This window comes from Pinus tabuliformis, chromosome 5_1 (genome assembly GCF_031772625.1).
Source record: "Pinus tabuliformis cultivar Carrire ecotype Pingquan chromosome 5_1, CPIR1, whole genome shotgun sequence".
Lineage (NCBI taxonomy): Eukaryota > Viridiplantae > Streptophyta > Pinopsida > Pinales > Pinaceae > Pinus > Pinus tabuliformis.
Window position 1 is genome coordinate 300,496,290 of NC_142305.1, and position 17,109 is coordinate 300,513,398.

The 17,109-nt window shown below is 37.0% G+C and overlaps 2 protein-coding genes across 7 annotated transcripts; both read left to right on the forward strand.

Moving 5' to 3' along the window:
* Positions 1–1,516: 1,516 nt before the first annotated feature.
* Positions 1,517–16,594, forward strand: LOC149164556 (uncharacterized). Of its 6 annotated transcripts, none has more exons than XM_089432100.1 (6): positions 1,517–1,691; positions 2,406–2,617; positions 3,052–3,281; positions 3,386–3,467; positions 3,633–3,724; positions 3,870–4,538. In XM_089432100.1, exons 2-6 carry the CDS (start codon positions 2,412–2,414, stop codon positions 4,031–4,033), a joined length of 774 nt encoding a protein of 257 aa, XP_089288226.1. In that variant the 5' UTR covers positions 1,517–1,691; positions 2,406–2,411; the 3' UTR covers positions 4,034–4,538. The 6 variants fall into 6 exon arrangements, 4 of the variants coding, with proteins under 4 accessions (XP_089288226.1, XP_089288227.1, XP_089288224.1 ...); XM_089432101.1 differs by having other exon boundaries at positions 3,648–3,724; XR_016260708.1 differs by lacking the exon at positions 3,870–4,538 and having other exon boundaries at positions 3,052–3,282; positions 3,382–3,467.
* Positions 7,354–9,924, forward strand: LOC149164557 (SURP and G-patch domain-containing protein 1-like protein). The gene is made up of 2 exons (XM_089432102.1): positions 7,354–7,747; positions 9,757–9,924. Exons 1-2 carry the CDS (start codon positions 7,354–7,356, stop codon positions 9,792–9,794), a joined length of 432 nt encoding a protein of 143 aa, XP_089288228.1. The 3' UTR covers positions 9,795–9,924.
* Positions 16,595–17,109: the final 515 nt, after the last annotated feature.

A 17,109-nucleotide genomic window follows, 5' to 3' on the forward strand; every position in this document is an offset into this window, starting at 1 on the left:
CTAGCTGCCAACATATCTACATAACTTTCCCTGTTGTTTTTGAAGGCTTCACATTCTAAAATGAAATGGTTTTTTGTTTCCACTTTTCGGAAAGAACAAAAAATGCATCTCCTTTCCTCTCACACTTCCTTTGGCCTTTTCCAGCGCTCTGTTTCACAACGGAGTTGATGAGAATTAGTCTTTAGCTAATCAATAAGAATTTTGGCTCTCCAAGAGATATTGGCCTCTATGTGCTTTTGATTGATGATTATGAGTGGGATTAAACACTTCAATATAGTAATTTTTCTTTCTTCCTAGCTCTTTATCCCAAGTACATTTGTGGAACTTTTCCATAACAAAAGATTGTTTATGGGACACCTATTCAAACAAATACCCCATTTAGTAAACCATTTGTTATTTTGCTCCATCCAAGTTTTTTTTTTCTCTTGCACCATCTATCATTAAAAACAACCTTAGGCCATCTACCCACTCCCATTTGCTCAATTTTTTTTAAATACCTTATGACTTGTTGAGTTGAGGCTTTTTTTTTTAATATATATTTTTATTATTTTATTATTATTATTATTAATTAATTAATTATTATTTTAAATTAACAACCAATTTAATCTCTATAAATAGTTAATCATTCATTTTATTACATTATTTATATTTTCTATGTATTTATTAAATTAGTTAATAACTCTATAAATAGTTAATTATATGTTTTATTCTATTATTTATATTTTCTATGTATTTATTAAATAGTTAATAACCAATTAAATTAAATTTTTTATATATTTATTTAGAGATAAGGTTATTATAACTAATTTTCAATTAAATTAAATTATTTATATATTTAGAGGTAAGGTCCCTAGTCCAATTTAGCGGTTGGCCTAGTTAGTCCAATTTAGCCGTTGGTCTAGTTAGCTGTTGGAGGCTCTGCTCAAGCTATTTAACATGCAAAGCTGGATCTTGTTCTTCAACTTGTCCTGACGATGAACCACACTAGTTGGTTGACGATGAACCACACTAGTTGGTTCCAAAAGCTTGTACCATAGCAATTGCTTCAATAGAAGCAGTTCTGTTTCACTTAACAAGATATCATAAAGAACTGCACTTTTAATGTTAAATTTGTTTTTAATCAAATGTTTTTGAATTTTCTCGATTTGTCTCCACTGCATATCAGAGGTACTGCTAGCCCATAGTGCACAACCATAGAGAATCACTAGAATCACATAGGTTAAGTTTTATTTATATAATAATTTTTTTTGATAAATTTATTTATTTTGAAATAAAATTTTCACAAATTTAATTTAATAATTAATAATTTTTATGTTAATGGTCGATTTAATAGTTAATAATTTTTATGTTAATAGAAAATATTTCTCACAAATTTTCCTCTTTTCGCTTTACATGTGTTTCCACATGTATCATTATTCCGGGTTTAATTTAATAATTAATAATTTTTATGTTAATGGTCGATTTAATAGTTAATAATTTTTATGTTAATAGAAAATATTTCTCACAAAATTTCCTCTTTTCGCTTTACATGTGTTTCCACATGTGTCATTATTCCGGGTTTCATCAGCGTGGGTTAGTTATGGCCGTAACCACCTTACCCGTAACCGCATTCTCTCGTCATTTGCCTTCTGCGAGCCGGAGGAGCTCTGCTCACGACCGACGACATTGATGATTTGTGGCAGCAATCACCTGTAAGTGTTTGAATCATTTTAACATTAACCTGTTGTTCTGTTTTAGTTTTTAGCTGCTTGAAAGAGAAAAACTCGTTGCTCCGTTTTCTTTATTTGCTGTTTGACAGTTTGTGAGCGAATATATCGTAGATTTGGAGGGGGCGGTATTAGTTAGGGTTAGAACCAGGGATAAGAACCCTAGACGTGGGCTATATATATCCTTTCGTGCTTACACTCCTGTGCCGTGCTTTGCATGCTGCTTCGTTGTGGGGTTGGTTGGCAGTACTGGCGGCAATTATTTTGGCTGTGGCATCGCATGGGCCGTGTTGTGGTTACTCTCCGATGCCCTGTCATAGGGATGAAGACCACATTGTTTCAGACGCTTGTTCAAGGGCCGTGTCTTCCCCTGTTTCTGCCGCTTCTGGAAGGAAGGCGTGTTGTTGTAATCTGGATCGTTTTCTGGAATCTACAACTCCAACAGTTCCTCTTCAGTATCTGCCCAAGTTACTTGCTTTGAAACCCTATTGTGATGAGCCTCCAGCCTATTTCCGATAATTTTCTAGTATTCCAAGTGTATTTATTTTATCCTTAGCAATGTTAGGCTTGTAGCTAGATGTACATTTTAGGATTTTGATATCTTCTGTTATGAACCCTGTATTTTTAACAACACAATGTTTTCTAGCTGTTTTGTCATTGGCTCTTCATCGATAATAGGAATAATTCTTGGTTTCACAGACATTCATGAAAGGATGGAGGGATTCTGAAGCCAAATCCATGCCCTTCTTTAGTCTTGGTGATCTGTGGGAGTCGTTCAACGAGTGGAGTGCATATGGTGCTGGAGTACCGATAGTGTTGAATGGAAGCGACACTGTTATGCAGTATTATGTACTGTCTCTTTCTGCCATTCAGCTTTACACTCACCCTTCTGGACCTAATATTGGCACCAGGTAGATTATCCAATTCACCAGTTATTTTCATAGCAAGTCATGTCAAAGGGAGGTTCCTTAATATTTTGTAAATCTGACCACAGCTGAATGCTTTTGTATAATAATAATATGGTAAATAAGGCATAATATACACCGTAGCTCCTGTTGTTTTAACTTTAACAATTTAGCTCCTGTTGTTTAACAATTTTTTTTGGAGAAATCTATCTTTGCAAACGATTCTGCTCTAATGCTGCTCCAGACCATGAAAATACTGCATGCTTCGGCGGCTCTCTATATCAGTTGTGTCATATCTGAGACAAGATTTTGCCTGTCACAATTCAGTGTTAATGCACATGTCTTTCATTGGAGCAATATCATTTAAAACTTGATAACATTTGGACACGTGATTCACGCTGGCTCAGTTGAGTCCTGAACATGCTCTGTTTTTTTTGCAGGCGCCCTGGTGAGGAGAGTGATGCAAGTGATGATTATAGAGATACAGGTAGTGAAGGTAGTAGTAATAGTGATGAAGCAGAGCGAGACTCAAAATATGGCGGGGCAATAGAAGTCACTCTAAAGCTGCACAAGAAGGCTTTTCTAGTGATGATGGTGAAGGAAGCAGTTGCCCTTCATTTCAATATTTTGAGCGAGCAATTCCATATAGTCGTGAACCTCTGGCCGACAAGGTAAGATCCGGTTATGCATTTATTTTGAGGAATGTTTTATTTCATGGTGTAGTTTCAATTGCGAGGTTAAAATTAATATCTGTTAACTGGATGTTGCAGATTGGAGATCTTGCCAAGGACTTTCCACAGCTGAAAACCTTAAGAAGCATTGATCTGTTGCCAACCAGTTGGCTATCGGTTGCGTGGTATGCCATCAATTATACTTGTGCAATCCTTGATTAAGTTGGTGTGGAGGCCAGTTAGTTATTAAGCATTCCTGTTCTATTGGATATTGTTCAATGCGATCAGTAACGTCTAGATGAATGTTCATTATCTACTGCTATCTAATTAAAGCAAGAATTTCCTTACAGTTACACGATATACAGGATACCAACAGGTCCAACCTTGCGAGACCTGGCTGCCTGCTTCCTAACTTTTCATTCCCTTTCAACTCCACTAAAAGGTTTGATTCATCTGTTTTCTATTTTCGTTCCCTCCATCTTGTTGCTAGTTTGTTCACATAGTTTTCATATCAGTAAAGCATGTTGATGCTTTTTGAATTCTGATTTTCTCACTCCGCATTTGATCTCTAACTGATGTTTTGGCAGATGGTGGCAGTATTCATGTAAGTACTGGAGGGAAAAGTGTTCCTGTCACTCCGATAAGCAATTCTGGGGGTTCTCCAAAGCTAGCTTTACCAGTATTTGGTCCCCCTTCTTACAAGTTGAAGGGGACAGTGTGGAGTACTAATGGCAGCTGTGAACGACAGTAGGCTAACTCTTTGTTTCAGTCAGCTGATCAATGGTTGAGATTACATCAGGTGAAACATCCAGATTATGATTTTTTCCTTTCACATGGTTCTTCATATGGAGGATGAACTAGACACATCCATAACAATGGGGTTTTTGTTGAAACGAAAGAATCAGTTGGGTTATGAATGGCTTTTTTTTATTATAGCCATTAGTAAGGCCAAATACCAGGAGTCAGTGGAGTGTGTGAACAAGCAAGTTGAGGGTTGTTCACAAATCTTCGTCTATGATCTCCTCAATATAGTCAAAAGATAAAAATATAAACATTCTCAAAAAGTTCTGCAATAGAAAATGAAAAAATGCAAGTCAAAACTCCTACCAAAAGGGTATATTTAAGAGAGAACGGGTTTTTGGGTAAACCTTTGGCTTGTCTGCTGTAAGAGAAAATTGATGGAAAAAAAAGTGAAAAGAAAAAAAGAATTGCCATTTGTGAAATAGGAGGAAGAGGAAATGCTGAAGGAGATGAAATGTCCTGCATTCCAAACTCTATGTCAGTACGGGAATGTCATAAACCATTGCAGGTTGAATTTTAAGTCGTGCAGTTTTTTCTCTTCCTTTGATTTCAATTCAGGTACTCTTGTTCTCTGGGACGAAAGTTCTTGGATGTGGTTGCAGACGACTATCATCCAATGTAGACTACCTGAGTAGATATTTAATTTAAATCCAAACTTTTGACATGAAAACACTGATTTGTGATGATGGGCTGACAATGGATATTGTCTAGAGCGGTTTCTGAAAAGCTGCGTGCCCAGTGGTGGCAATTACTATTACTGTGAAAGCAGTCGTTGGTTTTTGAGTAATTGTTGAGAGCATTTGAGTATTTTCTCCAAGGGATTTTCACTACATTAAAACAAGTTGTGGCTAGTGTAGGATCAACTTTTGTCCTATCAGGTTCTCTTTGGAGTTGATAGATTAAGAAAATAAGAAAAAAGTGAAAAGAAAACCTTTGATTCTGAGTCAATATTGAGATATTTTGTGTCAATTTGCTTCCAATGGTTGATGAATGATTTGATTTTCTTCAACGTGATTAGAAAAGTAGTTATCAATATTTTCCCAGTAGTGCTTCCAATGGTTGATGAATGATTTGATTTTCTTCAACGTGATTAGAAAAGTAGTTATCAATATTTTCCCAGTAGTGATCAAAGCATGACGTGAGTTATCTAATTATTTTTTCAAAATTTCCATTAGTTAATTATCGGGGATGACTAAGTTGCAGAGAGAGCTTTATGTCATTGTTATTGTGTTATACGTCAAGGTGGGAGAAAAAGAAAAGTAAAAGATCAAAATTATGAGAATTTAGCATGAACATTATTTTCCTTTTTTTGAGTTGTATGATCAACTATTGTTAGGTGAGTGTTCTCATAGTTGACTGTAAAGATGGTTGAAGTAGTGGGCTTAGTGGCTTGCTATGTTTGTATTGCTTTGATAAATATTTGAAATTATTCATTGCTTTTCATTTGTCATACTTTGGACATACCTTGGGCGGATATATCTTTTCATTCAAGGAAATGTTTAGGAAAAGTATTATGTTGCTGGAGTTGTGAATTGAGATTTTAAGAAGTTGCTTGGGGCTATTGTGGATATAATAAATTATACTGATAGTTTGGAATGTGTAGGAATTTTGCTTTAGAAACATAGAATAGATATGGTATCTCCAACCCAGAGTGATGGCCGTGGATTCTCGATCTATAACCAATTTCATGCTTTCTCATCTCATGAATACCGTAGGCCTAGAGTAGGTGGAACTTTCTAATTGGGTCTGTAATTACATTTTAATCACATTGTTACTATCAAAGTCGCAGTGTTAAATCAAGACTTTCTGTTCTAAAGATCTCCTTCGTTGTCCATGGCTGGATGTGAAGAGCAAAACTACGAATTTTTTTATTAGGGTTTTGATAAAGGTCTAGAGTCGAGTATTTGCTTTATGAGGAGATAATGAATAACGAATTGTGTCAAGAGTTTGATAAATGTAAGAATAAAGAATACTGATATTGGTTTATGGGATTTTGTTGTAGATTTTGAGCAAAAGAGCATTGATTTCTAGGGTTTGGGTGATTGTTTTTCTATTCATCTCTTTATATAGTGTCGTTGATTTTTTTTTGATTGATTGAGTTTGTCCTGTGGGTTAATGGAATGCTTTCGGTGAAAATATGCTGATTTTTTTGGGTTCTCTTTTCTTATATGTTATTTTGTGTGTGGGTGCAATATGGTCAAAACAGTTTTTTTTTGGTTTATTTGTTGGGTAGGTTGGCTTCTGCTGATAACATTGTGGATAGTGTAGAATTAGGGATGTTTTTATAGGACGCTGACCTGAACTCTGAGCAGGGTGGAAGATGGGAATCCGGAATCTCTGAGTTTATGCTTTTCATCGAGGATCTACAGTCTTCCCAATTAGACCGATACACTGGATAAAGCAGAGGAGAAAGTAAGGGGGAGAGAGAGGCCTTTGGGTCTCTATTTTCACATTTTTACTGATTATAATTCATGTGGACATTTTTTTTGCGTGGGTTCCCTAGCCGGGTTTGTTGAAACTAAATTTCAGTTTTTGCAGGTGCTTTTGTTATTTTTTTAAAATTTAATTATATAAAGTTGTCGAATCTTGATATTGGTGTAACAAAACGCCGTGGTACCAGAAGCCTGACTAGGGGACGTATTTCTCGTCCCGCTGTCCATGTACCCTTAAACTGAATGTTAGTTTAAACAGGTTTATTTCCTGTAATCAGTTGAAAAATTCAATTCAATTACTTCCTATTGTTGATTCTCAATATTGGTGTAGCAAAAGGACTGTTACTAGAAGCCTGTCCAGGAAACCCATTTCTTGTATTGTTTTGTCCATTTCTTGTATTGTTTTGTCCCTGTTACCATGTTGACACCACATTTGTACATGGGAGTCCATTTCTTATCACCTAAAATCCTTGAGCCCTGTCTCTTCATCTGTTCCTGATTCTCATTGTGTTTCTTGTTAATATTTTTGGTAACATTGGCAAAATGTAGTATGAATCAAATTTCTCAGACTGAAATTTGTTTTGACATATCAGCTGGGGAACCCACTTTCGTGATTACGCTAACCCCTTGTTTTTTGGCTACATTCATGTGAGGTTTCTGTTTTTCTCTTTTCCTTGTAATCTTGTCTGACTTTTACTTTAAGTAATGCAGTCAGTTATTACATGACACATGCTTTGATCAGTTGGGAGGAATTTTTTCTACATGCAAGAGATTTTGTGAGAAAGTAGTTGGACAGCTTGCCCATCTGCATTCAGACAATATTGTGTATTCGGAGGTGATGGAGGGAGAAAGTAATTCAGGTTTGTTTGTAAATGATGGGTCGTTCTTAGAAAGGTTTAAGCAACTCCAGCAGCAACAACAGAAAGAACAAGCTTCCACACAAGGCGTTATGACAGGTGTTTCTTTGGAATCTGCAAATAGCTTCAAGACTAGCTTGACTGTTAAAAAGGCAACTAGTTTCAAACCAACAGTTAAGCCTGCACCCGCTCCTGCAAATGGGAAGTTTGCGTTCAGTTTGAAACAAAAGTCAAAACTTGCAGCTCCCCCTGTGAAGCTGGGCGGTGATGAAGATGAAAGTGAAGATGGAAAAAGGGGCGTGGACAGACAGTCAAAGAGATTAAAGTTGGAGGCATCAAATACCGCTGAGGATTTGCAAGATGCCCCCCAAAATGGTAACTAATTACCTTTTCATTCCTTTTCTGCTCATTTTTTAAAGAAAACTGTTAATATGCATACCTGAATGCCTTCTCATTCCTTTTCTGTTCAATTTCTTAAGAATACTGTTAAATGCGTACCATTTTCAGACTATGCAGAAATAAATTGTTCTCATAATAAATATCAATTCTAAGGGAATTCTCAAAGGATCAATTTTCTCATGAGGAGATAGCTACCTTAAAGCAATTGACAGAGTAGTATCATTAGACATTTGCGTTTGTTCATGGGAGGGTACATATTTTTGTTTCATGGTTGTCAGTAGGTAGAGATGAAAGAGGGTGTTTTATTTCGTTAGTTATTTGATCTGTTTAGTTGATTCTACAATCTGACACCATGAACTTACCTCTCACCCATATCCAAATCCTGTTCTTTGATGAAAAGAGGCTTAGAGTGTATGTTTTTGTAGCTGACGTCCTGACATTTTTTCTGGTTTCTAATACGCTTTTATCTGATAATCAATGCTTCTGGCAATTGATCAGAGCTGTTAATTGCTTGATTCTGTTTCAATGTACTTAAATAGACAATTAAACTTAAGAAGAAATGAATTTAATTTCAGACCAGTTTAGGGTAACAATTTAAAAAATGTCGGAGGTGAACATATCCCAAGCCAATTTGAAATCAGTTGGAGAATCCTAGTTATGATTGCACCAAGAGAAATAAGGTGCATTTTACAGCCCAGAGGGAGGGAGATGTGTGATGTCTATGCATAACACTTATGTGAAGTTTGGCATAGGTTGGCGCATGATAATATAAAAAAGGTAGCAGTGGGGTATGGATGATAAGATGAGATAATATAAGATACTTTTATTAATGTCCAACGAATGACCACAAAAGTATGTCATTGGGACTGCTCTGTACCACTGTATCGATACAGAGTGGGAGACCAAGCAAGAAGCAGAAAGTAAGAGACGAAATTACATACTGCCCTAAACGAAGATATAAACTGGCTCTGATAGCCAAAAACAGATTGGGGAGATATGCCTAGAATCTGGAATACAAAAAGTGAGAGCAAATCAGACTCTACTAGTAACCACTCTTCTAACATCCAAGGTCTAATGAATTTCTGGATAGAAAACTGTCTAGAAGAGGAACTATTATATAATCTGGACTGCAAATGGTGCTGCTGTCAGGATGATTTTTCCCACCGTGGAAGCCAGGGAGGACTCCCCTGGCTGTTAGCTAGGTCACAAGGTTTGTTGAACTTCAACCTTGAGGTTCAAAATTTTGGCAACCTCTAAAATATTTTTTGAGGTTTGGCAAATCTCATTGAACCTCATAGCCATTGACCAAATTCGTAGATCAAAACTCACAACCTCATGTCGCAACCCAAGTTTGTAATCTGTCTTTTCAATTTCCAAGTTCCATGATAGCATTTTTTTATGTTTATTGATGTTGATTTCTTACTATATAGAATAGTGTTGTTAAAATCGCGATAAAATCGCGATTTTTTGAAAAAATCGCGATTTTTTCACCTTGCCGATCAAATCGCGATTTTTATACGAAAAAATCGCCTACTTTTTTTTTGCCGATTTTTACTGAAAAAATCGCGCTTTTTTCAAAAAATCGCGATTTTTTCGAAAAAAGCACGATTTTTAACGATAAAATCGTGGGGCTCATGACAGCATAGTTTTATAACTTTTTTTGGGTTTTTTCATGCAATGTTTTTTGAAAGAAACAAATAATTTTTGAGTGGGGTAGCTTAATGATCAAGTCTAGGCCCTAGTATGGATATGCTATTCATGGTAATGTTAAATTCTTAAAGTAAAAGTGACATTCTCCTTAATCTTCATTTTCATCCTTTTACTTAAATTTTTAACATTACCATGAAATGACTCAGGATGTTTGAGAGTGGTTCCAGCCTCATTGGATTTCATATGGAGAAAGTAGAATTTTAGATTTCATTTAAAATTCAGTAGACTTATCAGTTTTTCAGGATTTCAGGATTGAGAGATTGTAATGTTTCCAGGTGACACCACCTGCCCGGGCTACCCCTGCCACCAGTAGAGGACGTGGTCTACCTCCTATAGCTCCTACTTCTAGTTCTTCAACGTCTAGAGCACATCAGACTCCACTGCCATTTCCACCTGCACGGGCACCAGCATCTACATCTAGAGGGAAAGGGAAAGCTGTGGCATTTTCTCGTAAGAGGGGCAGAGGAAATCAATAGGATTAGGCTTTCATTTTATTGTATATGACATTATGACATGATGAGATACATTATCATATTTTTTGTTGATATTTTGAGGCTGAGTTGGGACTCAGGAGTCAGGACTTACTATTCAGGACATGATTCAATGTTATGTGTGATTTTAGCGCTAGAAATGATATTAAACATCTTATATATTAGTTTTTTTATCATATTTATGTGTCAATGTATTTATTTTATGTTGTAGATGGTTTAGATATTAAAAAAATTGAAAAAAAATGAAAAAAAATGAATATTTTTGTACCAAACGATTTTTTCCCGCTTTTTTCCGATTTTTTCCCGATTTTTCCGATTTTTTCCGATTCGTTCCCCGCGCTGATTTAATCCCGATCGCGCTTTTAACAACATTGATATAGACGAACCTAATGGCTAACCTCACCCAAACCTCATGAAAAAGTTTGAACTCGAACCTGAACCATGTAACTTAGGCTGTTAGTGTGGGGTCTGGAATGGGCATGTTGCCAGGGTTGTTGAGAAGTGGTGATAGTCCCCTAAGCTTGCACTGATCTAGGGGCAGGGGACATAATATGAATGGTCTGTCTCTGGACCATAGTAAGAAAATGGCTATTTTGAACAAAAATCTTAAAATGAATAGTTGTTGGTAAACCATTGATTTTAAAAAAATGGGAGTGAATTTCTTATGTCAGTGAGCATTCTGACTTTATCGAATCCTGAATTCTTGAAAAACTGTAAAGTCCGCTAGATTTTGAGTGATCTAAAATTCCACTTTCTCCATATGAAATCCAATGAGGTCGAAACCACTCTCAAACATCCTGATTCTTGAGTCATTTCATGGTAATGTTAAAAATTTAAGTAAAAGTGGCATTCTCCTTCAAGTAAAAGGATGAAAATGAAAGATAAAGGAGAAAGAATGAAAGATAAAGGAGAAAATGATGAAAATGAAAGATGAAAAGGAGAAAGATAAAGGAGAGGAGAAAAATTTAACATTACCATGAATTGCATAGCATTAGTAGGGCAATATGGTCAAATACTAGGTTTCCCCTGTCATAAATCATTGTTTACGAGCAAATTTAAGGGGGGGACGCATAGCCCATTTTGAGGGGGGACACCTAGGCATCCCCCTTTTGGGGAGTCGCGTCCCCCACACTGGTGAAACGTCCCCCCTGCAACATTTCCCCAGGCATCCCCCCATCCCGGGTGCAAGGGGTGTGTGCACCCGACCCTGGGGGATGCGTCCCTGTGGAACACTATTTCAAACCCCACAAACTCAGCAAGGTCAAGTACCTCTTCCAGGTAATCTCCAGCTGAATACAATATCCCTCTTACTCTAGAGTGATTTCAGCCACAAGCTTTGATACCATGCAATGTTCTGGAATATTAATGCAAAATAGAAGCATCATTTCTTTGACTAGAGGTTTCCCAGATTTTAACCGTGTGAATTTTCAGCCCTAGGAATGTTACGAAATAGAGTATAAACAAGGTGGAAATAAATTAATAATAAAATATTTCACTTTCTAATACTCGACAACTTGGATAAATTTCAATCCTCTAGGGCAACTTATACCACATAAATCAGATCTGAAAAGTCACTCTTACAGCAGTTATAACAGTATATATATATATATATATCAGCAAAACATGTCTGATTTTTGAATGATGTATCATATCTGTAATGGGCCAGGGCAATTTTCTATGGTTTTGTTCTGGTTAGGGATTTTTTAAGCAGTACAACAAAGTTTCTTTATTTCACAACCAATAAGTCATTCCTTGCAAAATTTAACTTCCTATATTTACAGTCCACAATACAATAATACTGTTAGATTTCAACCATGCAAAAAACACAACAGTGTTCAATTGGTCCAATTTCACTGTTAAATCAGTTCCAAATACAGGCCCCACTATTCTGAATTCAACAAATCTGACAATTACTACATGATGTTAATTCGGTCAGCATCCGATACAGATATAACTAGACAATTACACAACGAACCCAAACTATCCTACTTAATTTTATTAGTGAGGGACCCTGTCAATCTCAGAACAAAGCCTTGCCTTTTGGTGAGAACTTCTGAGATGCAATTAAATTCAGAACGTGGTTGTGGGCATCTCATTACTCACTTTGCCTCGGAGCCTCACAGTTTCTGAACTGCGTTAGCCAGAAGCCTCAGACTTCACAAAATTCACTTCTGCACTACTACAGAGCCTTGGATCTGCGAAGCGGCCTTCCCCGTGTCTGATATTTCAGCTCAGCTGGATGACTGCAGAGAGGCTTCGTCCACAATTTGACCAGAATTGCTCCGCCTTATTTCAATTTCGTTTCCTTTTCACTGTAAGAAGACTGTGCTGAGACCACTGTTCAATTTGTTTTTCAGCCATTGCAAAATTTGTTTTCCAACCACGATTTTTTATTTTTGCATGATGTATAAGTTGTTTCACAAACTTCTCTGAACTTACAAAACATAATTTCCATGGGACACTTCTTGAATCCTATCTTAAACTTCATGTTTTATTAACCAAGTTTTTTAAACCTAAAAATTAGTGGTTATTATAAATATTCTTACTGAATTCAATGCAGGTTATCTTTTTCTTTTAACTTATAAATAAATAAGCCCTATATGAACAAATTGCCAGACTTCTTGTTAGATTCCATGCATTGTTAATGTTTCAGTGGCATGAGGGATGGATATGAGACCTACACCGGCAACAAGGGAACTCAGTTGTCTGGGGGGCAGAAACAGAGAATAGCAATAGCAAGGGCAATTATAAAGAATCCAAGCATCTTGCTGTTGGACGAGGCAACGAGTGCTTTGGATAGTCATTCGGAGAAAGTTGTTCAAGAAGCACTGGATGGAGTCATGGTAGGAAGAACCAGCCTAGTTGTAGCTCATTGTTTGAGCACAATTCAGGATGCTGATAATATAGCAGTCATTGAGAATGGAAAGCTTGTTGAACAAGGAAATCACGCTTCTCTACTGAGCAAAGGCGAAGGCGGTGCATATTTTGGTTTGATTAAACTGCAGCAACCACATTAACCAATTATTCAACCTGTAAGCTAAACTGCAACAACCCTCATACTCCTCATCACAAATGTAGAATAATCATAAACCTTATTATTATTGCTTTTAATGTGATAATTATCTTATCCGGAGTAAATTTCCTTGTTTCATGGATGTTTTTAGAATTGAATGGCATTGCAAATCTTCTTCTGTTCTACTTGAGGATGGGCTACAGTGGAAATATGTACATGTAACAAACTTACATTTTCATGAACATCCCAGTAAAGTATGTATTTTAAATTTTCATATATTGTATATAAAATTTAATATCCGACGCAGCTTTCGTGATTTACAAATTTCATTAAATTTAACATCCGACGTAGCTTTCGTGATTTACAGAACAACCTAAAAAAAAACTGAGGTTGGGATTACACAGAAAAATATATTACATTTTTTCTTTCGTGATTTACAGAACAACCTAAAAAAAACTGAGGTTGGGATTACACAGAAAAATATATTACGTTTTTTTTCAAGTTTTTGCTCTTCTTTTTATAAGATTTCACAAATTAACAAAGATGCTGGTGTAATTGTCACATTGGAAATTGATTAGGTAGACTAACCATAGTCACTCTGCGATCCACTGTGCTAATTTGAGATGAATTGATAAATTGTCTACTCAAAGTAATTACGTGGTAAAGCATTTCCCTTTAAAAAGAACTCCTCTCTATGCCGCTGCGTGCAATGGTGAGTTCTTAGATCACTTTGTTAGACGATCAGAGTAATACTATCCATTGGATTATTATCATTTCAACTGCCCGGCTTCCGCAACATGTGTTATCATATCAACCGCTTTCAGATTTGGTCATGTTAGGGTTTTGAATGGTTATGTGAGGCTCTGTGTGTGGTATCAACAGAATCTGGGGCAGGAGCAGCAGAGCATCATACGAAACTAGAAAAGGCTGCATGCGCCTACGATTTTGCCGCATATTACCTGAGAGGATCGAAAGGCAAGCTAAATTTTCCCCTTTCCCCACTGGAAATCCCCTGCATCTCTTCTTTATCGCCACCTGAAATTCAAGACTCTTCCGCCAAGTTCACCACAGAAGAATTGTCGCTATCGCCACCTGAAATTCAAGACTCTGCCGCCAAGTTCGCCACAGAAGAATTGTCGCTGTCATCTGAACCAGCGTTCCATCTTCTGGTTTGAAAGCGGAACACTGCATTGACGACCAAGAGATTTGGGCGGAGAACAATCCCGCATTTTGGGATTGGGTACTTCTTTAATATGTGGAGAGCGGCAAGTCTCCAAATTTAAATGAATTCCCTCCCTTCGATGAGTCCATGGAGTACGTTGGGGTTCACTAGTAGCCCACTAAGGCAAAGCGGTTAATTTATAAATTCTTTTTATGGAATTGCTGACTTCTCCTACAGGGCATTGTCAGTAGCCATCCAGGGCAGAAATTTCACATCAGAATGAAATGTTTTCAAGCTCTCCATTTCGGATTAGAAGCTAGCAAGTGAAATTGAGCATACACAATTAAGTTTATCACCAAAGGTTTCTGACGGCAACGAACACCCTTCTCTTTTTATTTTCAATTCTCTTAGAGGGTGTTGTCGGTGGCTATCCATGGCAGAAAGTTGTTTTGCAATCAAAATTCTGTATTTATGATATTTGTCCATTCCCTGCCTGAGTCAGTGTCTGTGTGCTTATGCTTAATGCTGATGAATGACATTGGTGGATGAAAGCTGCTCTTCACATTGAGAAGATGAGTCACCAACAGAAAATGAGGCCACATCTTCATTATTATTTGTACACAATCAAGTTTAAACCAAAAAAATGGCAAAAAGATGATAGAATTGCAATCTATTTTGAGTTCCATTCACCGGCAGAGTTTGATGGGCGTTTGAAACAATTGCAAGAATGATATGATAGACTGGAGTTTTCCGAGTGGAATGGGGACTTACGAGAACATAAAAGAAGATGGCCTTTGAGTTTCCAAGATTTTGAGGATGCCATTCCTCCCCAGTTTTCCATTCAACTGCTATGTGAATTAACTGATGGTAATGCTATAATCAGTACTGGAGTGGGCCAACACCAGATGTGGGCAGCCCAATGGTTCCAATATGAGAGACCTCGACTGTGGCTGACATCAGGGGGTCTCGGGGCTATGGGATTTGGTTTGCCTGCAGCACTTGGGAGCTGCCGTGGCCAATCCAGGGGCTATTGTTGTTGATATAGATGGAGATGTCAGTTTTCTGATGGATGTGCAAGAATTGGCCACCATCATGGTAGAAAACCTGCCTGTTAAGATGATGGTATTGAACAATCAGCACTTGGGCATGGTGGTTCAATGGGAAGATCGCTTTTACAAAGCAAACAAAGCACATACTTACCTCGGGGATCCATTTGCTGAATCTGAGATTTTCCTCAATCTTTTGAAGATGGCAGATGCATGCAATATACCAGCAGCTAGGATAACAAAGAAAACAAATGTTAGGGAGGCCATTTCACAAATGCTCGATACCCCGAGCCATATTTATTGGATGCCATTGTGCCACACTAGGAGCATGTCTTGCCTATGATACCCAGTGGTGGAGCTTTTAAAGATATTATAACCAAAGGTGATGGGAGAAGAGGCTAAGCCGTTTTTCATTGTATAATATTATTCTAGGTTATAAAGGTGCATTTTCATTGTTTTCCTTTTGAAGGTATGAAGAAAGCTTTATTTTCTCTCTGCAATTTTATTGGTAGGACACATTTTATTTCTCTAACTTATACAGTGCATAAATTAGGGCAAGTTTGGACACCTTAGATTGTTCACAAAGTCTTGATTTTATGTTTATATGTTGTGATTGCTAAGAACGAATGTAGCAAGCTTTCATCTCTGTTTCTTCTGATATTGGGTGGCCCATGAGGCAAGGGCATAAATTGTGGTGCATTGTATCTCTACTTCTACTTCTTATTTTTCTCTATTTCCCTGTTTGTTATAGCAAATGTGCATTCATTTCATTGCATAGAGCATTTTGCAAAGTAAGATTCACATAAGATATCCAAGGATGAATTGAAAATAACCTATACGAGGAGGATAAATGTGGTAGTGTCATGGATTGCATAATAACATATGGCATACAGGTTTGATGGTAACTCACTATTTCTACCTTTGACAATGGACTTTGAAAAGATGCCCATCCTATATGTAAGAAATTTGTGTTTTAAAGATTTTTTGAATTGCTAACTCGGGATCTTGAAGTCAAGACTTTTTACTAAATGTCTTTGCCAGATACCTTATAGATGTAACTGTTGTTGTACTTAGCTATTGTCTAACAATTATAACAGTTAGTGAATTCCATATTGTAGGACATATGTTGGAAAGTCAATTTTTCGTTGTTTCTAGAATTTTAGAGTTGACCTTTCCTGTATTATTATAAAACCCTGACCATTGATGGCGATTTCTAAATTATAGTTTTGCAAATGGACATCGCTCCCAGAGTAAAAAAATTCAACAATTCCAACTTCATAAGTCTATCGGTCTCTCTTTGTACCTTTTGGGACAATTGCTAGTTTTTGTGTTAATGGTCGAAGAGATTTCTCCTTAAAATATTTGTCACCGTTAGATCAAAACTCTAGTTGTAACTGAAACTCACCCTCTATTATGTTTCTCTGTAGAGTTTAGTATAGGAGTCGACAGAAGACTCAAAGTGTGGAGGAGCCTGAACATGCTTTAGGTCTTCTTATTAAGGCGTTTGAAGACTTGCGTGATGCTCCTGGAAGCAGAGCCTGAACATGCTTTGGGTCTTCTTCTTAATGCGTTGGAAGTCTTGCGTGATGCTCTTGGTCAACAGAATGTGATAGCAAGCATTGAAGCACAGATGGATGTTTTATACTTTGATAGCAAGCATTGAAGCACAGATGGATGTTTTATACTTTGTCATGGGGAAGCATACTAAGGCACGATATTTGTTAAGAAATTCCATTTCAAAATTGAGGGCTGGCGGGGAGATCATATCTGTCTTCTTTGGCATTGCTTTGAACCCAATGGTATTGGCTTGTTTGTAGTGCTATGCTATAAATGAAGCTGCAGATTTGTTTGAAGAATCAAGGTATTTTTAGGGTTTAGTAGAGGAGCCTAGAGAAGACTCGAAGCAGAGTGGAGGA